The sequence below is a fragment of the Cryptotermes secundus genome, unplaced genomic scaffold (genome assembly GCF_002891405.2).
Source record: "Cryptotermes secundus unplaced genomic scaffold, Csec_1.0 scaffold669, whole genome shotgun sequence".
Taxonomy (NCBI): domain Eukaryota; kingdom Metazoa; phylum Arthropoda; class Insecta; order Blattodea; family Kalotermitidae; genus Cryptotermes; species Cryptotermes secundus.
In genome coordinates, this window is record NW_019726235.1 from 76,948 (window position 1) to 104,069 (window position 27,122).

Below are 27,122 nucleotides of genomic sequence, written 5' to 3' on the forward strand. Positions count from 1 at the left end.
GACAAGGTGTCGCAGAAACCGATGTTGCTATAACCAAGTTTTACTGTATATATATATATATATATGTGTCTCACTATCCTCAGGGTGTATACATATTAATCAGGAAGGCCGCCCCGCCATAGCTCAAGCGGTTAGTCGCTGGCTTCCCACCGCGGCAGTCTGGGTTCGATCCTGGGTCTGGTCAAGTGGCATTTGTGGTGGACAAAGTGGCGCTGGGGCAGGTTTTCTCCGAGTACTTCGGTTTCCCCTGCCAATGTTCATTCCACCAACTGCTCCACAATCACCCTCACCTATCATCTGGGGCTGGTACAATAGGCCAGAAGTGGCCACAGGACAACGGACTTAGTCCCACCCCACTAGCAATAAATAAAAAAAATATTAATCAGGAAACTTCACATACATAAAAAAACAAGGATTTAAAATCATTCATAAATTTGTAGGAGATATTACAACCAATAATTTGTTAAAATTCAGTTATGCAGGTTGTCACTGTATTATGTGATTATGGTGGTGGTACATTCTTTTTGTTGCCTCACACGTGTTTTGTTTTTGAAAAGCTCTGCAGGATAGTTGCAGTTCCTGGTGGTCGAAGCGCTTGACAGTTTAAAGTACTGGAGATGGGTAGCCTTGTGCGTGATGAGCTTTGTAGACAAGAGACAGCAGCAGACGGTTTACTGGTGGACTGGTGGACAGAGAGAGTACTGTCGGCGAGATATCTCAGTATTCCCATGTTTATACTGCATGTGTTCAAACAGTAAAGGATTTTTGTAACTTTGCTAATGTGGAACATCACATCAAAACATGATCGCGTTCTCTACCATGCTGAACAACTTCTCCAAAGTAGAAAACCCTTTCCGTGTCTAATTTTTCTATAAAATCAACTGAGATGTTTAATGCTCACTTTCCTAATGTGGAACATCACATCAAAACATGATCGTGTTCTCTACCATGCTGAACAACTTCTCTAAAGTAGAAAACCCTTTCCGTGTCTAATTTTTCTATAAAATCAACTGACATGTTTAATGCTCACATACAGGAACTTGAAAAAAGGGACTGTTTCAGCAACAGAAGTGAAATGCATAACTGGTGCCTTGTTGGTGACAGCTGACAACAAAAGTAACAATTCTTCTCATCGAGATGGAAGATGCAGGTGAAGTACTCATAACATCACATCAGTTTTGACTTTCATGTCAGCAACATTTATGGCACAACTAAATACATTATAGAATGGATCCTTCCACTTCATGATCTGAAGTTAATGTCATGGATAACATTACACAAAAATCACACCTGGGAAGATGTTCGTAAGTCACCATCATTTATGAAGAAAATAATCCTTACTCAGCCACCTGATGAAACCGGATTTGATGAATACTGTTGAGTTTCAAAATACATGAAAGAGAATTTCGGCATTTTAAAGAAGAAAATATTAGCACTGTCACAGAAATGCAGCTGTGGAAACCGTTTTCACTCGTACATATCTTCTGGATGGATGAAACAAATTGGTTACAAGTGCCACTACGAAATAAACAATTTATGCTATATAACTTAACCAAACTTCTGTTAAAGCAATTTTTTCTTTCAGAATTCTCTAAACCTTTCTAACACCACAAACATGAGTAGGGATGCATCGTTTATGGTTAAGAAACAGAGGCTTTAGTGTAGCCCCAGATTACAGGCGAAATGAAGCTATAACACGCCAATTCTTAAAACATTATGTGTATAGGCTCTTAGCCTACACTTGTCTGAGGTAAGAGGAAACCCCATTCTAAATACAAATACGTCTGGTGCGTACGTGGCTCAATAATGGCTGCATTTCATGTATACAGCTTAACTTATTCAATTCAATTTTAATTTATTCTGTTGATCCATACTGGTACAACCACTGGATATAGAAAAGTAAAAAATACAAGACAGTACTTACCACTGTACTTTCCTTCCCATCGTTCCGAGTTCCATGGCCTGCTCACTTCACGGCGCTTTGGCATTATCTTAATTTAAAATCAAAAATGTCTACACTTTATTTAGCAAACTTCTTCGTCTTAACTCAACTTTCCTACACTTACAACTCCAACAAAACTTCGGCCGTATCTTCTACAACCTTCCACGCACTAAGGCTTGAGGCCAAATACTAAAATGGCTGCACGCACGGAAAACATAACAACAAGGTAACCGTGGAAACAACACTGATAATGTTGCATAATAGTAGGCAACGGTAGGCAATTCCCATCCGGCCTTCTGTAGCACATTCATTTAAACATTTTATTTTATCAAGGCGGTCATCCCGCTATACTTAATATAGATCTTAACCGATCTTAACTTAAATCTGAGAGTATACTATTAATAATCAGTCGTGAGCGGTCGTGAGGTCACGAAAACAATACCATTCTCATCTTTATTTACCTCTGATAACTGGTCGCCAGCTCCGAGAGTTTGATCGACATGAAGGTAAGTTGTCATAGCGGTATTAGCACCTACTTCTGCGTACTGGTTCGTCTCACTCCGCTCGCCTCGGCATCTAAAGTTCACAAGAATAGCAATAAATAATTTTACATCGTGATCCGATCGTGATCTCATGTACTGCAGACGGTCTTACGACGTTGTTTTTTCTTTATTTGGAACTGAGTTTAATATCATTTATGAGGAGAAAGTTTCTCACCAGTGCCTGTAAAGTATGAACATTTCATTTACATCAATCCTTAATGATATGCACTTGACCTTGTGAACTATAACATACATAGAATACTTGTTTAAGAAAGCCAAAGGCGATGAAACTTGAAAGAAAATTCTGTTTCAGATATACTTCAGCGTGACGATCGTGACGTCACATCGAGTTGTCCTTCGACACCATATTGGGTCCGAGCGGCCCAAGGGTCTCTGTGACGCCGTGTTGTCTGGTACAAGTATATCATCGGATTGTTGGTAAACTTCTACCAGACTACACAGAGTCACACCGCAGGCGGTAGTACTTATTACCTGTCCAGTTTACCTCACTGCACATAAAGATGTGGAACAGAAATAATAAAAACCTTTCTTGTGGAACAGAACAAATAATAAAAACCTTTCTTATTATTATCAGGCCGCGCCATAGCTCAAGGGGCTAGTCGCTGGCTTCCCATCGTGGTGGCCCGGGTTCGATCCTGGTCTGGTCAAGTGGGATTTGTGGAGGACAAAGTGGCGCTGGGGGAGGTTTTCTCTGAGTACTTAAGTTTCCCCTGCCAATCTTCGTTCGACCAGTTGCTCCACAATCACCCTCACCTATCATCTGGGGCTGTTTCAATAGGCCAGAAGTGGCTGCAGTACAAGGGACTTAGTCCCACCCCACCAGCAATAAAAAAGGAGTATTATTATTTTCTGATTGACTTCAGCTCAGACTCTTTGCAAGATATGTCCATGCACTTTCGTACATTATCTTCGTGACACTGGAAATAATAAGATAATTTTATTATTTATTTTTAATTTATTGAACAGCATTTTCTGCAACTCACACCATATAACATTGAGTGAACAAATGCCAGCGAACAGTGAACTGGGAAAGATGGAAAGGAAGTGGTAGTATCCTGTCATTTGTTTCAACACACTGAAATAGTCACAAAAATGTTTGTCAAGATCCTGGATCAGATTTCAACCAAGCACATCCAAAATTAAGGCAGAAGCTTTCCTGCTTGGGTACAATTGCACTGTGATAAATAAGATTAACACTAAAGTAAAAAATTACATTGCTTCATAATTTATTTTCTCTAATAAATTTAACATTTATCTTACCTGGTTACTCAAAACAATTCATTATTGAAAATAAACAGCAAATGCTCTTTTGAATTGAAATAAAGGAACACAGCATATATCAGTCAAACAAGGTGGGATGTGAATATGTTCTACGTTAACTTTTCAGAACAGTGGTACCTAAATAGCATTCATAAAACTTTATTTCCAGATTTTCCACAGCACTGTTAATGAACTATATCCTGAAAAACATGGATCCAGCCCTTGCTGTTGCATGCAGTGCTGTATATGACTGAAAATAAATTAATAGAATTGAATTTATAAATTTATTGTTAAAAATATTATTTAGTTGCAATTATATCAATAAAATTACACATTTTGTGGTGAACATCTGAAAGTAGACACTGCCTGTGGTGATCATGAAGCTGTGGAAATTCTCAAACCAATGCAGTAGAGGGTGTGCAATATGAAACTAATATCTGCAAGAAAGAAAGCCTCATATAGTCTCTATCCATAGTTCTACAGCTTCTTGATGATGCTCAGCTGCAGCTTGCCCAAGTTTGCAACCTGAATGATTCTGTTTCTTTATATTAGTCACGTGGTCACATATTCTTATTTAATTAATGAAATTGATGGTGTAACAGTAAATCATTTTAAAAAATTAGTAAAATTAAATGGCTGTACAGATTTGAATGAAACTCATATAAGCTGTGTAGAACACATCCAAATATGTATTCAGTTCAGCAAATATATATTTTCCATTTCAATGTTAAAACAAATATTTTTTATATGTACTACTCACTTGTTGAGCATTTCATATGATACTACAGCTGAATTTCTGAAATCTACAGAATGGCCATTACATTTTCCATATTTAACTTAACAGGTGAAAAATACTATATTGTAGCATCATATTGTGCATGTGAAATTTCATTTTATTCCATCACCACAATAGGTAGTGTGAACTGTAACCATACATCCCTCGCTGAAAATTATTTAATTGTAGTTATGACCAATTTATGCATTGTTTTCACATCCTGAAAGATGCTTCTCTGGCGAGGTACCATACAAGGACCATCTAGTTGTAATTCAACATTGTCCTCCTTAGACTTAGTGTGTCACTATTGTCATTAACGTTGCCAGTTTGCTCCTCGTGTTATAAATCCATGGGTTGACATTGAGCAAGACTGGCCAGTAAGGGTTTTGAGTTCCCTGTTCATGTGTCTTGGATACCTGAAAAGGTTTAAGATAGACAGCTGTCTCTTGTTTTTTTCTTGCTTTTATTTTATGGCCACTGGGGGACTTGTGAAAAGAGGCAGTCGGTTATTGGGAGCGGAGGTGGACAGTGGAAATGTAGATGCAGAACAGAGAAGTGAGTGACAGTAGGAGGTAGCGAGTAGTGTGTATGGCCAGCGAGCTGGGAGAGGATTGGTGTAAATAAAAGTAATGTTGACAGCGGAAGTGATGACTGAAAGGCTAGCTTGAAGGTGGATTAATGTAAAGATTGACAATCATTGTAAGCAATTCTAGTTTAACACCGCACTTTTCCAACCCGCCTTTGTTTGTATCGGCTCAGTCGGAATGGTGCTATCCCTGCTACACCTGTTTCTACCTTAGGACAGTGTATGATGGCCACTGCAAGTTGTCCTCACAGGTCAAACTAAGGAAGATCGGTATAGGTACAGGAAACTAGCTGGGTCAGTTTGCATGAGTCTCAGGGTAGCGATGCCGAAGAAAGCGTTATTCTGGGAGTTAATCCAAATGACGTTTATTCACCTGCTAATTCACCACACTGTTAAATTATTGTATTCTTAGCTTTAAGTTACAGCGTTACACTATCGGCTAGCTATGTCCCGGAGCGTGCAAAGGTCACGTCCGTTCAGTTCGGNCTTCTTGTTTCTGCCAGAATCTAGAAATTTTCAACATAAACACCGTATTGCACGTCCCAGACAGTGAAATACGATATTAAAGATCACAATACATTTCCGGTAATACCGAAACATAAGACTTTTGAAATTTAAATTACCGAGAATTAATTAGAAATAAATTTCATGGTCATCTATAATCATCCAAATAAATAAGGGCTCAGAATGATCAGCGTCAAGTTTAAAACAATAAAACAGTTCTGGAGACCCCATAATTCATAAACACCGAAGTGTGTTCACCTCCTGGTATCTGAAACGCCCTGTATCCCTGGGACAAAGAACTTTTCTTGAGTGATAGTTGAGGAATCAGTAGGAGTATGTTGTATTGATGTAAATGTGATGTACATTGCAGAGATATTTTGTCATGATAGACGCATTTATAAAAACGGAGTAGTAACTGATGCAGTACTAGAGAAGAGGATGGTAAAATGATGTGTTGTTCTTTAAACTCTGGATTTGAAAGGCCTAATGCGCACAAGATAGTAGCCAAATTTTTATCGACAGAGCTGTCGACAGTGGCTGGGGGCTATTTGGCAGCCATAACCTGAGCGCTGACAATAGAGGGAAGCATACTGTTTTCGCTGCGTCAAGGCGGCTACATTGCTAGACTAGAACATAGAGCCGCACACGGCTGACAGGAAATATATTTATATTACGAAGTCCGTGCTATCGTTCGTCCAATTTGGTGTTTTGGAATATTCGAAACATGCGCACTTTCATGCCAAGGGCAGTGTGAAGTGTTTTGGTCTTGCTGACCTTAAGAGAAACGAAAATGGTGAGATTTATTGTGTATAACTAGACTCGAACTCAGAATGTGTTACCTATGTACACCAGTTTCAATTATCATGAAAACCGACATTGCTTCTCTTGCAGCATAAATTGAAGTCTTCACAGAGAGACAAGGTCAAGAAATTCATAGCATTTACCCAAACAGGAGAAAACACTGCTATATTTTGTCTGTCTCAGAACGACTGGAAATTAGATTTGGCTTCAGACAATTATTTTCAGAATCCCGATGTGTACTTCAGAGAACCAAAGATTTCTGTGGATAAGAAGAAGTTGGAGCAGCTTTTTACAAGATATAGAGGTTCTGTAATTAAAATTCTTGTATTTTAGATTATTTATAAGCTTGTGTATTTATGATTTCTTATATATATCGATTTGGGTAATCCTTCTAGTCTGCATCGCTGTTATTTATGTAGTTATGTTACTGGGTTAACGGGCGTATCTTGCAAAATTGTGACCAGTTTTGTGAGGTAACGTACAGTGGTTTATATCAGGGATGGTTCTATCTACATTCGTTGAGATGTAATGGTTGTTGGTTAGGTTAGATTGGTTTATGTTACATCTAAGAACCTCGAATTGTGTGAAATGTATACGCAGAATGTTATGAAGCTATATTGAAATTAAGTCTTGTTCAGTCCATGTGTATGCTGTACATCTGCCACAAACTTATTATACAGTTCATGTCCTTTTTATAGCATCGCTCAGTTGATAAGTATGGTTATTGACTTTTTGGACATTATGGCCCTGTTTTTATTTAAACATTTCGGAGGCTGGACTCTGTCTCCGTCCTTGGTTAAAAAGCCTACTCAGTTGGGCCCAATCAAACTTCAGAGACAGGACCAGCACAAGGCAGATATATAAACCAAACATAGTTTTATGGTATCTTAGTTATGCATGCATTCAGGAAAGGTGGCCAAAGCGAGAAACTTCATTTACAATTGCCTGTCTTGTTTAAAACACATTTTCATATAGGTTAACATTAGATGCACCTGCCCACACGTCTCTGAAAAGCACAGTGTTTGTGACTAAAAACAGCATGTTTATCGTTCTCCATCCTCCCTACTTGCCGGACTTAGCCCCCTGTCATTTCACTTTGTTTCCCAAATTGAAAATGAAACTGAAACTGTCTGACATGCAAAGGGTGCTGGACATCATTAAGGAAACTGACTTCCACGGTGCTTTTGAAGCGTGGAAAAAAACAATAGGGTCACTGTATATGTTCCAAAGGGGACTATTTTGAAGGACATGGCAGCCAAAATTGAGTAAGTTAAGCCTGCATTTCTTTTTTGACCTAGTCGGGAAACTTTCCGATAGTACCTCATATAAAAGACAAAATTTATGACCTTGCAATGAACATTAAGTACAAGAACACTGGAGACCTGTATAGAGGAATAAATGAATTTAAGAAGGGTTACAAACCTAAAAGTTGCTGAGTGAAGTTTGAGAATGGTGATCTGCTTGGAGATTCCCACCACATTTTGAATAGGTGGAAGAGCTACCCATCCCAGTTATTGAAAGTACATAGGGCCAGTGATATACATACACCTGAGCCATTAGTACCTGATCCTAGCCCTTTTGAGGTTGGAATTTCTATTGCAGAGTTGTAAAGGTATAAATCATCAAATAGTGATCAAATTCAGGCTGAACTGATTAAAGCAGGAGGTGGAACATTACGGTCTGAGATCCATAAACTCATTAATTCTGCTTGGAATAAGGAAGAATTGCTTGATCAGTCGAAGGAGTCTATTATGGTACCAATTTACAAAAAGGATGATAAAACTGACTGTAGTAATTAATGTGGGAGATCACTGCTGTCAACTTCATAACAGAATTTTATTCAGTATCCTCTTCAGGTTAAGTCCATACATAGATGAAATTATTGGAGATCATCAGTGTGGGTTTTGACGTAACAGATCAACTACTGATCACATTCTTTGCATTCCCCAGATACTGGAGGGGAAGTGGGAGTACAGTGAAACAGTACATCATGTTGTATCCTGAAGGATAGTGGTGGGATATGCTTGTAGACCAAGCAGAAGTCTTGTGGTTGGGATCATTGGAGCACTTAAGCATTGAAATTGAAGTCTTTGGAAGTCTGTGCTCAGGTTTATAGAAAAAATATATTGAATAAGATGGTTATACAAGGTTACAATTGGGATATTAATGAGTACTGCTTGATGAACAAGCAGAAGGATCTGAATGTACTATGCATCAATGAAGTAGGATTCGGCAAGTATTGAGAGGTAGCCTCTAAGGAGGTGTTCAGTGTAATACTCAATGATGCTGCACTGAAGTTCAGTAATATCACACGAGTGCGTGACGCTAGTGATTAAACTGGCGAGGAGTCCGACCGAAGTGAACAAGTCAGAAGTCTAGCGTGATGTCCACCATTGCTGGCAAAGCCTGTGATTTTAACAGTTTGAGGCCTGGTCACATGGTATCATGCTTTTGGCTTTTAAATGTGGCGGACCGGTCGCATGATATCATGATTTTAGGACACGTTAGGTTGTAACACACTATACCTTGCTCTGGCGCCACCCAAGTTGCACGCAGCTGCGTAATAAAACTCTGGAATGTTTGCTTGCTTGTCAGTAACTTGACCTCACTGTTTTCTTAACCCACTATAAAGGAACGTGCTTTGCCTTTGTATGTATCAGCCAATAGTTAGTGGTGACATATGAATCAAGGACAGATTCTTCTCTGATGAGCTAGCTGACCTGCCTTGTGAGACGCATAGTCATGGTGATTCAGAGAGCAGCAGTGACAGGGGAGAACAAAGACTTGTGGCCACATACAGTAAAAGTGACAGTAGCTCCGACGATAATGGGGGTAATAACATTGTGGGGACAGTAAAAAATCTAAAAAAATCACAAAAATCTAAACCATGATTCGAAATTGAAATACAAGGCATTTCTGATGACTGTGGCAAAGGCCTGGGCTACAGACCAGGTGGTGGCAGCAGAACCAGAGTCAGACACAGACTTAGTGCGACCAGGCCCGTCAACTCCCACCCCACGCAGGCCTCATGTGGACCCCCCAGGGTGACTCTCGGGTGATATGCGGAAACATACCCTCGTGAAAATTGTGAAGAGTGAACATTCCAAGGGGAAGCATCCTAGGCAATGCTGTGTTTGCACAGTTCACAAAAAAAGGAGTATGACTGTATACATTTGAAAGTGTATAATGCCACTTCACAAAGGGGAATGTTTCTAGAAATATCACACTCTCAAGCACTTCTAGGAGCACTGGTAAGTGTTCTCCAAAAATTTTAGTTCATAAAATTAATTAGGAGATTTTATATTAATTTTTAAAGTGAACAGTGCACAAATTAGGGTAGTAGGTTTAAAAAGTCTGGTTCCCAGGGTGATTTAAATATTTAAATCACTGCTCCGCAATGAGTTAAAAGGATTTGAACCCTGAACTTGGTGATATATTGGGTTTCTGGACTTTATCCATCGTCCTAGATTTAAGATAAATAAAAACACGACGTTTCGGAAACTGGATCTGTTTCCGTCCTCAGGCGAAGGAAAAGGGGAACACCTATTCTGTTGGGTCCGCTAGAAAGAGCTAGCCTCAGTCCAGTGATTGAGGCTAGCTCTTTCTAACGGACCCAACAGAATAGGTGTTCCCCTTTTCCTTCGCCTGAGGACGGAAACAGATCCAGTTTCCGAAACGTCGTGTTTTTATTTGTTATCTTAAAAACTAGGATGATGGATAAAGTCCAGAAACCCAATATATCAGTGTGTTATACACCATCGTCAGAATCCTATAGTAACTACCTGAACTTGGTGCTTGGACACCCAGAGACACGCCTACTGAGGGCATAGCTAGATTCAGGATTGACATTTGATTCATCGTCCATAAAGAAGAGTATGACCACTCAGCCATAAGGAGTACTGGATGGTCATAGGAATTCTAAATTAGATTTCCAATTAGGAGGATTTTTTTAAATCCCAAAGGGAAAACACCTGCAGGAAGTTCCCATAAGCATGTCTCTCCCCAAAGGGTGAACCTCTTATTTGTATTCACACAGAATTTCAGGGTCTAGACTACCCCATACAGGAAACGGACAACTTAGAATAAATAAGTAAGGTTGCCCATGGTGCATGGTACATGTTCACATATTGTAAAACTTATGCGGGGGTTGAATACATATTACAATCAGCTATTCATAGACTTCATGAGAGCCTATGATTCAGTTGGGAGGAAAGTTTTGTGCAATATTCTCATAGAGTTTGGGGTAACCATGAAACTGGTTAGGCCAATTAAAATGTGTTTAAATGCAACACACAGTGAAATCCTCATAGGTAAACAGTTTTCTAATAATTTTCCTATCCAGAGTGGTCTAAAACAAGGAGTTGCTTTATTGTCACTACTTTTCAACTTTGCTTCTGAATATGCCATTAGGAAGGTCCACGAAAACCAGGTGGGACTGAAATTAAATGGAACACATTAGCTGCTGCTCTGTGCTGATGATGTGAATCTGCTGGAAAATAACATAGATACCATCAAGAAAAGACAGAAACTTAATTGGCACCAGTAGGGAGGTTGGTCTAGAAGTAAACTCAGAGAAAACTAAGTATATGTCTCATCACCAGAATGTGGGACAGAATCGTGACATAAAAATAGCTAACAGGTCCTTTGGAAATGTGACACAATTCAGATATTTGAGAATGACAATAAGAAAAGTAAATCTATCCATGTAAAGGGCTGTGGATGCCCATACAGTTGTGAGACATCGAAGCTTTCACATTTTATAGAAATTCAGCTCACAGCGGTGAGGTCAGCCTGATGCCCTTTACCCCCATAAAGATTCCAGATACTCATTTCTGTTATAGGCTGAGTTGACCCCAGGGCCATAGTGCAGCTGGACGGAAGGATTAGGTCAACTGAAAAATCCAGTGACCTCATTGGGAATCGAGCCCACGACCTTCCAGCTTGTAGCATAGTGCCTCAACCAACTATGCTGCTGTGTGCAGCTTGGAATGACAATAGCAAATCAAAATTTGATTCAGGAGGAATTTAAGATAAGATTGAATTCTGGTAATGCTTGCCGCCATTCCGGGCAGAGCCTTTTGTCTTCTTGTCTGCTGTTTGAAAGCATAACATTTAGAATATTCAAAACACTAATTTTGTCTGTGGTTCTCTGTAGGCATGGAACTTGGTTTCTGAAATTAAGGGAGGAACATAGACTGAGGGTATTTTTTAGAATAGGGTGCTGAGAAGAATATTTGAACCAAAGAGAGATGAAGTGACAGGAGGTTGGAGAAAACTGCATATTGAGGAGCTTCATAACTTGTACTCATCACCAAGTATAATTAGAACTATCATGTCAAGGAGGATGGAATGGGCAGGGCATGTAGCACTCATGTTGGAGAAGAGGAATGCATGTAGGATTCCAGTGGGAATGGCAGAAGGATTGAGACCACTAAGAAAACAGAGATGTAGGTGGGTGGATAATGGATCTTAGGATGGGGTAGTCTGGACTGGATTGATCTGGCTCAGGATAGGGAACAGTGGAGGGCTCTTGTGAACACGACAGTGAACCTTCATATATTAAATAATTTGTTTTATGTATATAGATTTTGAGGTCATTTTTGAGGAACATACTGCCTTCATCTTCAGGGTTGAATTATATAGGTTCGGGAAGTGGCTGGTTGCAAGGAAGGCAACAATGAGATGTAAGTCTTTGGACTGTTGTATCAACCACTTCCACACCTTCAACCACTTCCAACCACTTCAACCTCTTCATCATCAGCAAAACGTTCACCACCAAGGTGAACCACTTTAAGCTACAAACACGTCCAAATATAAACAGGAAACATTTCTTTATGAATAACATTTGTCCTGAGGCCTGCACATCCCCCCTCTCCCTGTTAAAAGTCTGGCATTCACTATCAAGTTAGACTTGTGTGACTTTGTGTATGTGTTTGATGACTAATTCCACATCCTGGGTTTGTTCCCTGTATTTTTATGGAAAGTGGAGGATGTGTATGTATGTATATGATGAGTCCTGTATCAATGTATTTTGATTTATGGGAAAATTATATTAATTTTAAGTTTTTATAGTAATGCACTTTTTAAATTATGTTTAGTTACAATTGTAATAAGCTATTGTTTTGTTTTTTTATATTACCTATGTTAGTTAACTGGTGTGTGTTATTTTAGTTGTGTGACTTATGTAATCTATTATATGTATACATCTATAATTATAGATGTATACATATAATAGATTATAATCAAATGGACTATTTCCACATCCTAGGAATTTTGCCTGTATGGATATATGGAAAATAAAGGAAATGAATGAATGAATGAAAGAGATGTTACTGCTCAAATTTTGTGGAATTAGAGGATTATCTCATGCTGAGTTTTGTTGAGCAGTTTTATTTAATTATACCATGGAGATAATTTAGACTTTATAGGTTATTTTGTAGGTTGTAATGTCTGTTGCTGCCCAGCTGACATTCAAGGCAATGAAAGTTGGTAACTTTTTCCAGTTTGGTATTATTTATCATTATATAGGTTTTTATTGTGTCCCTTTAAGGGCTAATGTTTTTGTTTTGACTGTAAGCAGTTGGTGCAATAGTTTCCGAAGAGAGAGTTCTGATGCAGTCATAATCTCTTGATCATCACCAAAGAGTAATGTTATCAAGGTACTAGTTAGGAGGTGGTTACTGTTTTTCCATTTTGTTATGACATGGCCTGAATGTAGGTTAGTTAATACTGGTGACAGTCGCCGCACTCCTTAATTTATTTATACAGTATGTGAAGACAGTGCATGTTGGAAAGTTACATTCTTTCCTTTTTTGTATTGAGGCTACTTTGATTTTTCTTTAGAATACTTTCTGCTTATGTATTTTTTTACTGCTAGTGGGGTGGGACTAAGTCCCTTGTACTGTGGCCACTTCTGGCCTGTTGTACCAGCCCGAGATGATAGGTGAGGGTGATTGTGGAGCAATTGGTGGAATGAAGATTGGCAGGGGAAACCGAAGTACTCAGAGAAAACCTGCCCCAGCGCCACTTTGTCCACCACAGATCCCACTTGACCAGACCCGGGATCGAACCCGGGCTGCTGCGGTGGGAAGCCAGCGACTAACTGTTTGAGCTATGGCGCGGCCTGCTTTTATGTTTACTCTGATAATATTTTAGCATATGTTTTATGAGAAGTAATCAATGAACGTAGGCTGTTATAGTTAGACCATTGTGTTCTCTTGCCCTTTTTAAATATTGGAGATATCACAGCCTCTTTCCATTCTTCAGGGAAGGAACCAGTTTTCCAACATATGCTCAGAAGTTGTAAGAATTGAAAGCGATAGGACAGCAGTGCCTTTTTGTTTATTAATTCTATATTTATGTCATCTCAGCCTGGTGCTTTTTGTTTTTGAAGTTTTGAATTATTAGTAAGAGTTCATCCAGAGTGATAATATTTGTTTTAACATCATTTTCAGCCATTGTATTGATTACTACTTTGCTTGTCCACAGTTCCTGGTAATACCGTTACCATTGATGTAGAACTGTAAGGGGGGGGGGTATTCAGTGTATTGTGTCATTTTCTGTTTTAATTAACTGTCTGATTATTTTGACGTTTAAAACGTTATTATAGGAGGGTGCAAATGGAATGAAATCATTAGTAATAGAAAATGTAACAAGTTTCCGTAAGTAACAATATGTAACAATTCGTAATTACTGGTACCTTCGCTGCTAAGTAACTGAAGTTCTGTTGTTGACCTTGTTACCATGGAAATGTGCACAGTGAAGCATGTAGGAGAGTGTGGACATATTGCAAATGAAATACGGTAATGAACGCGAGCTCTATGGTTACTTCAATTCCACTGTTTAGTGGATGATGCAATATTATAGGCAAGCTGGCAGCATATGACAGCATGCACTGATAAGATGTCTGCTGGAATGAAGCCATAAGTATCTTGGTAACGCGACAAGTAATTAACTCTTTGACTGGCACGGGCGTGTTTTAACGCCCGGACGATGCCAGCCGTTCCCTGGCGTTGGCGTGTTTTAACGCTTTGACAATCTCTTCCCTTCTATGCTCTCTTGGCACTCATCAACCAAAGACATATATACGATAGTTTTTGTGCATGTTTGTAAAGAACCCTTGTAAACTTTGTGGGGGTCTATATTACTCTCAGAACTCTCTGAGAAGGAAAAGGTCAGAAAATATTTCATATTCATTCAGTTTCACCATGGCTTCTTGCAGCAAGTCACTTCGTGTTCCTATAGACCAGCTGGAAAATGTTGTGAACGAAATTTTTTCTGATGATGATAGTGGCGATGAAATAATGATTCCTGTATTGGATAAAGTTGATAGTGACAATAATACAGTGATAGACAGTGATCCACAAGACAGTAATCATGAACATTTACCTACCACGATTGCGGTGTTTGACACGCCCATCTCATGAACGTACGGAGACATTGTAGCAAAAATCGTTCCTTTTGCTGGTAGTTTCGGGATCAAAATTGATATAACACATAAAATGCATCCCTTTTCATGGATTAAAACTTTTTCTGGATGATGACTTGGTAAATCACATCACAACAGAAACCAATCGCTATGCTCACCAGCACTTCAACACACATGAGTTAGCTACTCACTCTCGAAAACACAATTACAAATATGTCACATCAGATGAAATCTGGACATACTTAGGAATTGTGTTCATGACAGGAATCGACAGACGCCCTGAAATTGAAGAATATTTGTCCACTAGGCCCCTATTTCACAATCCATGATATGGACAAAACATGTCTTTGCGGTTGAAGTTTCATTCTATTCAAAAAGAAAACAACAAACGAAAAATACAAAAAGAGAAATTACAAATTCAAAGATTTTATAATGGACTGTGTATAAAAATGACTGAACCAAACAAACAGGGTGGAGAGGGAGAAGATTCAAGGAATGAATACGAATCTATTGCGTCAGACTCGAGTGCAGTCACGCCTCCGCCCTCGACCTTGAAAAGACCACCAGTGTAAGAGCCAGTAAATCGTCTAGAGGCTGGCCTGAAAATTCACAAAATGGTCCATGTTCCTCCCAGTAACAATAAGAAGAATGGTGCCCTGAGAAAGTGTCGCGTGAGTGCTAAGCACAAGATTAGAAAAGAAACAAGTATCATGTGTTCATGCTGTGGTGTGGCTCTTTGAAACTTTCATGTTTCAATGTTTATCACACGAAGAAAAACTAATAAAGAGGTATGGAAAGGCATTTATTGCATAAAATATTGTATTTTAATTAGTTCCTGAAAATTTCGTTTTTAAAAACCAATTTTTGTTGAAGTTGTTTAGGAAAAAGTAACTACATGCATTTTAGCGACATAAGGTTTAAAGGGCCTGCCAAGAAAGGGGTGGGATTTGAATACCCTTCGTGCCAGTCAAAGAGTTAATTGGTTCTTGGGATTGATGAAACACATAAAACTTTATCTGCTGATTTGTAGCACTCTAAAGATTACTGCAACTGTAGCACACAAAATAAAGTCTTCAATTTCTGCTTGCTAGTCATTGCTCAGTAACAAATCTTACGTAGTTAACACTTCACAACTGAATATTCAATTACTGAACAGCCTTCTGAATTCTATTATGAATGAATGAATGAATTGAATTCAGGAATGAACTCTCTTTTATAAGTTCGGGAGGACCTCATGTAAGCCACCACACTGAACAGTTCATCTGTTGGTCTCGTGTATCCACTGTAGCGGAAACACCTGTTGATCCCAAGATTCCTTGTATCCACGAGAACCTTTGCTGATTCTTTATTGACATAAGAATGGGTTTTAGCGAGCTGTTGCCTAGCAAACGGACTTCTGCTTGTTCGTTGCTATTCCGGCTTTCACGTGGTGTTTACTGAAACGTTGCCTAGCGAACTCTGGTTGGAGCATTTGATACATACCCTCCTGTACTAAAGCTACATGCCTGAAGATACTTATGAATTAGATGAAATCAACCAACGTTTTAAGTGTTAATCCTCAGAACCAAGGTTCCCCGGTCATTTTTATAGGCCTTGTCTTGACGTCCATGCGCATCATATTCTAGATCTACTCCATAAGAGGTTCCAGTGTTTTCCGTTAATTTTCCTTATTCTATGTTCGCTGTTGTGAGCCTTAATTATATTTAGCTATGTCTGTCGTAGAATTACTTTTTAGAAATGCATGGTATACATGCTTGTTTTATTTTCTGTTCCATATCTGTATTCCACATTTGTTATTCGTATGGTAACTGTTCTACCAGCGGAATAAAAATATAGAATAGTTTAGATGTTATATGCTTGCTATAAATTCAGATATTAATTTTTCTTTGTACCTTAATTTATAAATCAGTGTTTTCTCTACTCACGGTGATATTTTGATCCAATTGACGTTTTACTCTCATATTGTTGTATCTGCAGAATATTTGATGATTTTTTCCTACAATGTAAGTAATATATTAACAGGTACCTATGTGTTTAAAGTTCACATGGAGAGTTAAGCCACCTTATGATCAACCTACTGCAGCTGCATGTTCATCAGGCTCATGTGGAATGTGCTTGGGCTACTTGGGTTTCAGGATCAGTTTTAATTTTGGACTGTTTCATAAACTATTGTTTTATGATGTTGTAGATCCTGCTGAACCAGATAAGATGACAGCAGAAGGAATTATGAGGTTTCTAGATGACTTGTGTTTAAGTCCAGAGTCAAAGCTTGTTCTCATCATTGCATGGAAGTTTAGAGCAGCAACACAGTGTGAGTTCACAAGAGATGAATTTATGTCAGGCATGACAGATGTGGGGTAAGTGACACCAGTTTAAAACTTGCCACCATGAAATAAAATACTCTGCAGCATGAGATGTTCCTGCAAAATTCAGACTGAAACAACATATGTGCTGTTAGTTATTGTCATGTATATGGAGTGTAACTATAGACGGGGTTATGTTTGATAATCAGATTTATTGTACTTTTTGATACACTGTGTGTGACTACACTTCACATTACACTGTAATGCACACATTTTCTGTCTCACTCACTCACGTGACCTCAGCTGCCAGCTTCTCATAGCAATGGCTCATAATGACTGAACCTCAGCAGTTTTCTAACTTAATTAACTCATCAACCAACTTCTCACTAACTCTAGCTCCTAACTTGGCCTGCTCATAACGTCTTGGCACAGACCTTGTAGAAAGTACCACTTTGTATTATTGTTGTATCCCCTTGTTTCCATGGAATTGTTGCCTTCATGTCTGTTGGTGGACCTGCTACCTAGCAACAGGTGTTGCATAGTTGCTTGTTTCACAGTTGTTGCCGCAGTATAAGTAGTTTTTGCATTAATGTTTGTTAATGTCATTGTAACCTTTAGCGATGGTCATAGTTATTCTCTTTGGTTATTTGCAAGAACTTCGCAATACGGTGACCATGAGTTGAAGTTTCTTCTATATGTACCTGTGTCATGCCATTTCCCAGCAAGTTTAAAATGAAATTCATGTTTCATTAATGCTCACTTAACTCCTTACATGCGTAACTATATTAAATTTGATTATGTGTGGCTTAACCTGCCCCCAAATTTGAGTTTATAAGATAAGTATAAATGTATGTTCATATATGAGAAAACTGTATACAACTATCTGTCATTGAGCAGTGTAACTACTTCAGAATGTCTGAGAAGCAAATAAGTTATAAGAAACTGGTCACCATTGTGTAAAATTATTCCTGTGCTTCCCTGTCAAAATTGCAGTATCATTTTGCAAGTAATTATCTGATTTTATGAATCCTCCTCAGGAAAACTGTCATTTGATAACAGAACCATAATTTTATTGCTGAAATGAGAAGCTTCAGATTGGATAGAAAGGATTCAGTTCCTTGCTGGGGCTTTGGAGTTTTTCTTTTCACCAGCAGAGCCAGGAAGTCTCTGAGACCCACTCATTTTCCTATTGAATGAAACATGGGGTGCTTTCTGCAGAGGTAAAGGTAGCAGTAGTGTGAAACTGACCATTTACTTGCATCTAATGCATACATTAATACGGTAAGAATATTCTCTTCTTCTGATGTGGTGATAAAGAGTTGTGTGTCCCCATGTTCATGCATGCCCAATTCCAAATATTTTTTTTTAGTTCATGTAGTTAAACAGTTTTGCAACAGTTCATTAGTTATGCAACAGAGTCATTCATGTGAAAGATGGAGTTAAGTCTTGAAACACATTTTGGAAGGTTCATGGTAAAGAATGCTCCCAGAAATTCTGTGTTTGCCATCATGTATTGGATAAAAAAGTAATATGAAGTGAAACCTCAATTCATCATTTCTGTTGAGAATACTGAAAAAAAAAACGATAGATATGGAAAAACGATAGCTGTGGGAGCCTGTATAAAATGAATAAAAACAGTCACATTCCATGATTTATTTAAACCGTCTTGCAGTGCATACACTCATCTATCTCCTTCTCTCACTCGCACTACATGTTTTGGCATAATAATGCCATCTTCAGGTGCTTACTCATCCACGTCAAACTAGTTCATTGCATGCCTTGTCCTCACATTAAAATAACTAAAATATATATCTATCATATATATTGACAAATGTCGAACGTTACAAATATTCGACATTTGTCAATATATATGATAGATATATATTTTAGTTATTTTAATGTGAGGACAAGGCATGCAATGAACTAGTTTGACGTGGATGAGTAAGCACCTGAAGATGGCATTATTATGCCAAAACATGTAGTGCGAGTGAGAGAAGGAGATAGATGAGTGTATGCACTACAAGACGGTTTAAATAAATCATGGACTTAAATCAGTGCAACAGGACGCTAAAATATAACAACAGTCACATTCATTATGTGTATTTACTAAATCAAATAACATACACCATTGATATTACTTCCACTGTTAAGTAAATTTGGATTACTTCTTTTTAAAAAATTTAAAATCATAATTTGTTTAGTAGCACCCTTCCTTTTCAAACTGAATAATAACCTATCAATGTTAACAATATTCAGTCAGTCTTTTTTGGTGATGTGTGCATACATGAACGCCCTCATTGACTTAAATGCACAAAGTGCTTCCATAAAACTCAGCACTGGTTTGACCTCGGCTTCATTGTCATCATCACCACCAGCACCTTGCCCCTCCTCCATGCAACTTCCACTTCCCACCACACCACACATTGTTAGCCCCTGGTCCACAGATACATAGGCATCAAAGTCCACGCCAGCAGTGCTTACCCCCAGCCAAACCCAGTCTTCATCTTGATTGATGTCATCCTCACCACTTCCCTTGACCTCCATCATATCTGACCCTTCTTGATTCATCTTCAAGTGGCCACAATTCACAAAACAATTCTGGATTGTTGACGGGGTCACTTGTTGCCAGGTCGAAACAGTAAAGTAATGGCACACAGGATGTCAACCTTGAGTCTGATCCCTCTGCCTGCATCCATCAAATATACAGCCCTCTGCGCTAGATGCTTCCTGTACACCTGCTTGAAGCACTTGATCAGATCCAAATCAAGAAGCTGTACGACACTGGTGCAGTTTGGGGGCTAAGAAACAACCTTTACATTCCTCAAAGAGGATGTGCCTGGAGAATGAGTGGCACAATTATCTATGGAGAGGAGGATTCTCCTGCCTAGTGCACCAAATGATGCATCAAGAGCATGCAGAAAGTCTCTGAAAATCTCTGACATCATCCATGCTTTTGAGTTGGCATAGTAGGTCACAGGTAACTTCTTTACATTTTGGAAACACCATGATTTTGCAGACTTTCCAACAATAATGGGTACTTGTTTGTCTGTTTGTGCACAGAAGCACCATGAGTCACTCCTTCACGCTTTTTTTTCCCATGGCAGTTCTCTCCTTTCAGTGCCAGCATTCAGTTTGGCAGGCAGTTGAAAAAGAAATCTGTTTCATCTGCATTATAGATGTCCTGAGCCTCGTAGTCCTCCAGGAGCTCCGGAAGCCTTTCAGGCCAGAGGTCCATGGCATTGGTGTCCAGAGCAGTGCTGTTCCTGGCTAGTTTCTTAAATACCAGGCCGTGGCGTTGCTTGAAGCAGGAGATCCTACCGTTTGAAACTGAAAAATTCTCAGTCCCCATTGTTGCAGCTGTTTTGAGGGATTTCTCCTGCAGGATGGCCCCATCCATGGATATTCCTGATGCTCAGGCCTGCTGGTACCAGGAAAAGAGGACATTTTCCAGCTTGCTGTAGATTGACTCCTTGCCTGTCTTCCTCTTCTTGGCTCTATACTCTCTGATCTCCCTTTTCTTTGCAATAATCGAATGTAGGGTTGATGGTGGCAGGCCTAGTCGCTTGGCAACGTCGGTCCTCTTCTCTGATGGGTTTTTCTCCACCTATTTTATGATGCACAGTCATTCTTCTAATGTCCGAACTTGTTTCACAGGAGATGCCATTGGGAGAAATTTGTTTTAAAGATAATGTGACCCTAACAGTAACATGAAGCACTGTAGAGGATCGAACAGACGTGATGAACTGTAAACTCAACTGATAGGAAGTGCAAATTGAAATGATTTACACTAACATTCAAGAAAGATTTCCCAGCTGGACCAGGCTCTAGCTAGCCCCTCTTCCTCTCCACCTTGTTGTCTTGAGGTCTCGCAGTGCACAGCTGACAGTACAGAGCCAAAACTGCAACTTGCTACACCATGTTCCAAAAACATAATCGCTGTTACTACCACCAGTGCATACTAACAGTGTGTGCGCCATGCTGCTCTTTCTTAAGAACAGTCAATCTGGGATTAACGTTCTTCGGGACTAAAAATTCTGATAAATAAATGTGGAAAAACGATAAATTGAAGAGCAACTGATGCAGGTTTTATTTCAATAGTTTTAATATGATTTGTTAGGGATCACAGAAATTTAATGATGGATCCAGGAAAGTGATACATCCCTGAATGATAGATTGAGGTTTGATTGTATTAAGTTACCTACCTTCATTGCCTAATACCTAAATATAGTATTATTACAGTATTATATGTCTGAGGGGATTCATGCTGGCAGCAGTGCCTTTGAACTGTACTTGGGAGGTACTTATTTCTAGTTTTCACTAGGGCACTGCCTGTCATGACTGTGACTTGCTATAGTTTCCTCAGACTCTTCAAGCAAATGCCAGGATCATACCCTGAAATGGTTTACAACCACTTTCTCCTCATACCTTTTTACTTCACTGCACATGCTTATCCTCTCATTCAGTGTTAGACAATCTGCGTGACTGATGCAGCACCATTAAATGCTTTACATAACCAAAGAAATAACCAGTCACTATGTCTTGAAGAGGTATAAAGGAAGTTTGTGTAATGTAAGTGTTTCTCTTTCAGTTGTGATAGTATTGAAAAACTGAAAGCAAGACTGCCTTCATTAGAAGTTGAACTGAAGGACCAGTTCAGGTTTAAGGACTTCTACCATTTCACATTTAATTATGCAAAGAATCCAGGCCAGAAAGGCCTTGACCTTGAGATGGCCATTGCTTATTGGAACATTGTCCTGCAAGGAAAATTCAGATTTTTAGATCTCTGGTGCAAATTTTTGCAGGTAATATTTATTCATTTTTAGAATTATTGCTTGTAGGGTATTTACACGCGGGTCATTGAGTGCATTCTCTGCCAGTGTGTGAAACTAGCAGCTGCTGAATATGTGCATTCTGAGTCATACAGCTGTATCTCATATGAGCACCTCAGCCCAGAAGTGCACTGATGTACATTGTCTTATTATTGACATAAGCAAGCACAGTTCAGTAGGTTTCATCAGAGTGTGTTGCCAGAAGATGGCTGTATGAAGCCGCAACATGTAGCCTGACACAGAAAATATCATAATGACATTTTAAGAACATTTTAACTGACATTTTAGTGAGTTGAATGCAAGTTTGGTGTCATCTGAAATAAAAAAGCATGTTGCATTAACGCAGTAGCATAGTTGGTTGAGTCACTATGCTACAAGCCAGAAGGTCGCGGGATCAAATCCCAATGAAGTCATTGGATTTTTTCAATTTACCTAATACTTCCAGCCGCACTAGGAACCTGTGGTCAACTCAGCCTCTAACATAAATGAGTACCAGGAATATTCCTAGGGGTAAACGGCAGCCTGCGCTTAAGGCTGACAACCTTGTTGACATCTATGAGCCGATTGTCTACAAAATGTGGGAACCTCAACATCTCGCAACCCAATAGGCCTTCATGGCCTGTTACCGGGATCTTTACCTTTACCTTTACCTTTTTTTTTTTCCATTAAAGATTGATACTCCAGTGCAACAGGTGCTGAAATATGATATTTAATTTTTCAATAAGAACTAGATTTTTAAGAATGGATCTCTTTACTAGTAGACAAACTTTAAAAATAAACAGCCATAAAACTTTTTACATGTCTTTACAGTTACGTGGTTATTTCATATGTATCTGTTGCCTATTCCTTGAAATATGGGGAAAATTAGCACAATAAACTTTTTAAGACAAATGTACCACATAGCTTTGAACTGTGCCATCTGTGGCTGGTTACACTCACTAACGAATTTGATCTGTTAAAGTGAGTTACTAGCAAGTGGTACACCTTTCTCTTTTTTCTGCATACATGATAAATGTTCCACTCTTTGATTTAATCACCATCAGTACTAAGTGAATGGAATAAATTATGGAAGTTTTGGTGTGTAATTTTCACTATTTTCCACTTCATCTATTTTTAGGTTCAGGTATTATCCTTAAGACTTGTTTTCAAATATTTTATTCTGTTGACTTTTTTTTTCACTCATGATGAGTGATCAAGTTTTGCACCCATAAGACAGGGTATTTCAAAGTGAAAACAGTTGTTTTACCATAGTACACTTCACACCACTTCCTTTTTATTCTCTTTTTGGAACCTGTGATCATACATGTGCATTGGCTTATAAACAGGAGTTGGATGGTACTGAGTAGCCAGGCCAGACACATCATATCTTCACTCTTGGGAAAATTACACAGTAACTTCAGATAACTTCACTGTATAGTGGTACAGATGAGTGTTCAGTCCATAACGTGGCCTGTAAGAACCTGGATACAGCAAAATGTGTATATATTGGGGCTACACTATTTGGTGCATGAAGCAGGTATCTTAACTCATGCATGACCTTTCACAGTGAAGCAGATAGCAACAGTTTTGTTGGCCAAACTGTGACAGACATTTGGTCATGGTTGCACCATTTCAGGTCAGAATCCAAGTGAGTAGTAAAGAAGGGGTCATCCTTATTGCAGATGTCATCAGCTGTAACGATGATGTTGACTTTTGGGGCACGAATAGCATTATAATGGCGGATTTTCTGCAGACTGATCCACAAAAAACAGTGAAACATAATGCAAGTATCTGATGTAGAGTCTGAAGCCAGCTGCTGAGCAAAAATTGTGTTAAGTGCTGTCCAAGAGCTTGCAGGAGGGCAGTTACAATGAAAGAACTGTCCTTAGAAGTGCCCCCTCCCAATGGGGCATACTTATTTTTCAGATCCATTCTCTGCTAGTTTGCTTACCTTACTGGTGTGAAAATTATTATTCATTATATGTAATTAATTGTTCAGATACAAGTAGATTTCAGTTAACTTTGTACTTTGTATGATGTTCTAGTATTGTATACAGTGAATGAATTTGAAGTAAATTGTTACTGTTGACACAGTTCTGTTTGAGGTACTTGTAAAGAAAGATTGATACAGACCAAAATTAAAATTATTTGGCAACTTCCGGTGTAGATTCCCATCTCACTCAGTCATGGGGCTGAGCCGCCAATTCTGCAGCTACTCAAGAATTTCCCAGCATTTTATGGAACCCGAAGGTTCATTGCCATGTTCACAAGAGCCCTCCACTGGTCCCTGTCCTGAGCCAGATCAATTCAGTCCATACCATCCCATCCTACCTCTGTAAGATCCATTTTAATATTGTCCACCCACCTACACCTTGGTCTTCCCAGTGGTCTCTTTCCTTCTAGCTTTCCTATCAATATCCTATATGCATTCCTCTTCTCCCCCATTCATGCTACATGCCCTGCCCATCTCATCCTCCTTGACTTACCGTTCTAATTATACTTGGAGAAGGGTACAAGTTATGAAGCTCCTCATTATGCAATTTTTTCATCCTCCTGTCACTTCATCTCTCTTCGGTAGATTCCCATCGCTAAATTTAATATATATCTGTAGACTTGTTTTGTAAGTGAAACAAGCGGAGATACATAGAAGATTGTTAGACGTGATCTCCCCATTATGGGCATATTTTATACAGTTGATGCAAATAATGCATGAAATGAATACATGAATCTCAGCAAACTACTAAAAAAGCCTCAGTACTTTAGTGTGATACATAGGAATCAGTAACTACAACATGAGAGCATAATTATATTTGATATGAAGTGAATTTCATAGTCTATAGGAGACTGAATTGAGGTACTGTTTATACTGGCATACAAGATGAATGCATGATGCCTAAGACCACCAAATTTTGAATTAAAAATTGTAGTTTTAGGCTGTATTTGTCGGGCAACTGTAAAATAAAACAAGTATGGCTGATATCAACTGGCCAGTCGCAGAATACTATTTATGCTATTAATGCTAGTAGTTTTCTGTATTGTTGCTTGGCTCTGAAATTTTTTATGCTACATCAGGTGTTTGCGAATTATATGTAGTGTCAAATTCATCCTGACACCTTTTCATTTATGCTAATTATGGTCATATTATCTCACCACACCTTATTATAGTGTAATCCCTGTAAATTATGTATACTAAGCACGAGTTTTAATTGAAATAATTATAATGGGTGTTAAGTGATATACACCAGTTGAGAAATGTGAAGTAGCATTCAAAGGTTGAAGGTTCACATTTTATGCTTTATGTATAAGAAGGTGACTAGCTTTTGGGGACCCTTTAAACTTAGAAGGTCACCTTGTATTCCAGTGTGTATTGTATGTCATGCCATTCTCTGTACATTGTGAATGGAGAATTAAAGGCATCTCTCTTCCCACAGGAACATCATAAAAGATCGATTCCCAAAGATACATGGAATCTATTGCTGGATTTTGCAATGATGATTAATGAAGATATGTCCAATTACGATGAAGAAGGAGCATGGCCTGTTCTTATAGATGACTTTGTTGAGTATGCACAGCCAATGGTGTCATCTTCAACACCTCATAGCACTCAAGTTTAACAGGAAGCAGTTGATTAGGTGTTATGACAAGAAATTAAAATAATAAATTGAAACAAAATATATTTCATATGGTTTGTAATCTATTTCATCACCTGACGACATTCAACACAAATTTGAACATCAAGTCAGAATGGAAAAATTATATCCCAGAGTGCGGTACTTAAAAGTAAGCTGAAGGGACTGCATTACAAGATTATTCTGATTGACAGAACCCCAGAAGAAGTTGTAATTTCAAGTATGGTACTTGTAGGGGGCAGGAAAGGTGATTAAACAGCAGAACCAAAGGGTAGGTTTGCTATCAGCTGTCATATAGCTATAGTTGCGGAAATGTTTCGGTGACAGTATGTAACATAACAGGTCCTGTAACTATGGCGACACTGTAGAGCTGCATGACACACCAGCTGTAGTTTTGGCTATGCTAAAAGTATAGCCATTGTAACAGAAACACTTGACCTGCATTTAAAACACGTTTTTTTCCTTATAATGCAGAGAATGTATATAATACGGAGCTCAAGAAGTTAACTGAAAAGCTTTTTTAATTGAAGAGAAAGAAAACTCTGTAAATAATGTATAAAACAGCCGAACTAACATTTTGTGTTTTTTAAGCGAAATCCAGGTTATAATAAATATTATGTAGATTATCATTTTTACATAGTATGTGTGGTTATTTGTTGTACCTATTACTACATGAGAAATATCTGTCCATTGGAACTGCAGTGTATTCCAAAAAAAAATGTTTCCAGTAGTGTTTATTCTAATGTATGAGAAACAGCTTTTTTTTTTGGGAAATGCTGTATGTATAAATTATACTGTTTGTAAAAAAAAAGTGAAAGTGAATGTTGTTCTTAGTTTTTATTACGACATTAATATTCAATCACTGATTTTTGTACTTATATTTCATAAAATGCAATTTACATGCAAGATGCAAGAATTCTGCTTTCAGATAGAAGTCACATACTAATGATACTCAGCATTTACTTTTTGTTATTTAGAGCAAAATACAAGTTGTAAGGAATGGCTTGTTATACTTTGGAAACTTTGTGATTTAAACAGTTTTTTTTTGCATATGAACTAGCAAAACGAATTACAGAAAACAAATCAGATATCACTTATATATTTAGGGGAGATTCAATAAAGAATTTTAACAATATTAAGTGTTTTATTAGAAATGAAACATCATTCCATTGTAAATTTCATAGTTTTCAAGAACTTATGTTAATCAGAGGCCATTTCACCAGCTTCATGTATCTTGAGTGGAGATAACTGAACTCACAGCAGGAGGTTGTGCTCCATAACAATTCTGTGCTATGCTACAAGCCAGAAGGTCGCGGGTTCAGATCCCGATGAGGTCATTGGATTTTTTTCAGTTGACCTAATCTTTCCAGCCGCACTAGGCCTCGGGGTTTACTCAGCCTCTAACAGAAATGAGTACTAGGAATTAATTAAATAATCTCAAATCAGCACCATAATTGTTTGTACTTTATCATGACTACACGTCTCTATCTAAGCCTATGAGTAATACAAATATATGATGTAAG

The 27,122-nt window shown here is 38.4% G+C and overlaps 2 protein-coding genes across 3 annotated transcripts in view; one reads left to right on the plus strand and one right to left on the minus strand.

Moving 5' to 3' along the window:
* LOC111864076 (nuclear RNA export factor 1) overlaps positions 1–2,126 on the minus strand; it is a 26,657-nt gene extending 24,531 nt beyond the window's left edge. The window contains exon 1 of the mRNA XM_023851063.1: positions 1,925–2,126. Coding sequence (XP_023706831.1) covers positions 1,925–1,988 — 64 coding nt within the window. The 5' untranslated portion in view covers positions 1,989–2,126. The remainder of the gene's footprint in view (positions 1–1,924) is intronic.
* Positions 2,127–2,254: 128 nt separating this feature from the next.
* On the plus strand, positions 2,255–26,734 carry LOC111864080 (DCN1-like protein 1). 2 transcript variants are annotated; one of them, XM_023851070.2, is made up of 5 exons: positions 2,255–2,448; positions 6,522–6,735; positions 17,048–17,216; positions 21,751–21,964; positions 25,402–26,734. In XM_023851070.2, exons 1-5 carry the CDS (start codon positions 2,443–2,445, stop codon positions 25,582–25,584), a joined length of 786 nt encoding a protein of 261 aa, XP_023706838.1. In that variant the 5' UTR covers positions 2,255–2,442; the 3' UTR covers positions 25,585–26,734. The 2 variants fall into 2 exon arrangements, with proteins under 2 accessions (XP_023706838.1, XP_023706839.1); XM_023851071.2 differs by lacking the exon at positions 2,255–2,448 and adding an exon at positions 6,258–6,423.
* The last annotated feature ends 388 nt before the right edge of the window (positions 26,735–27,122 follow it).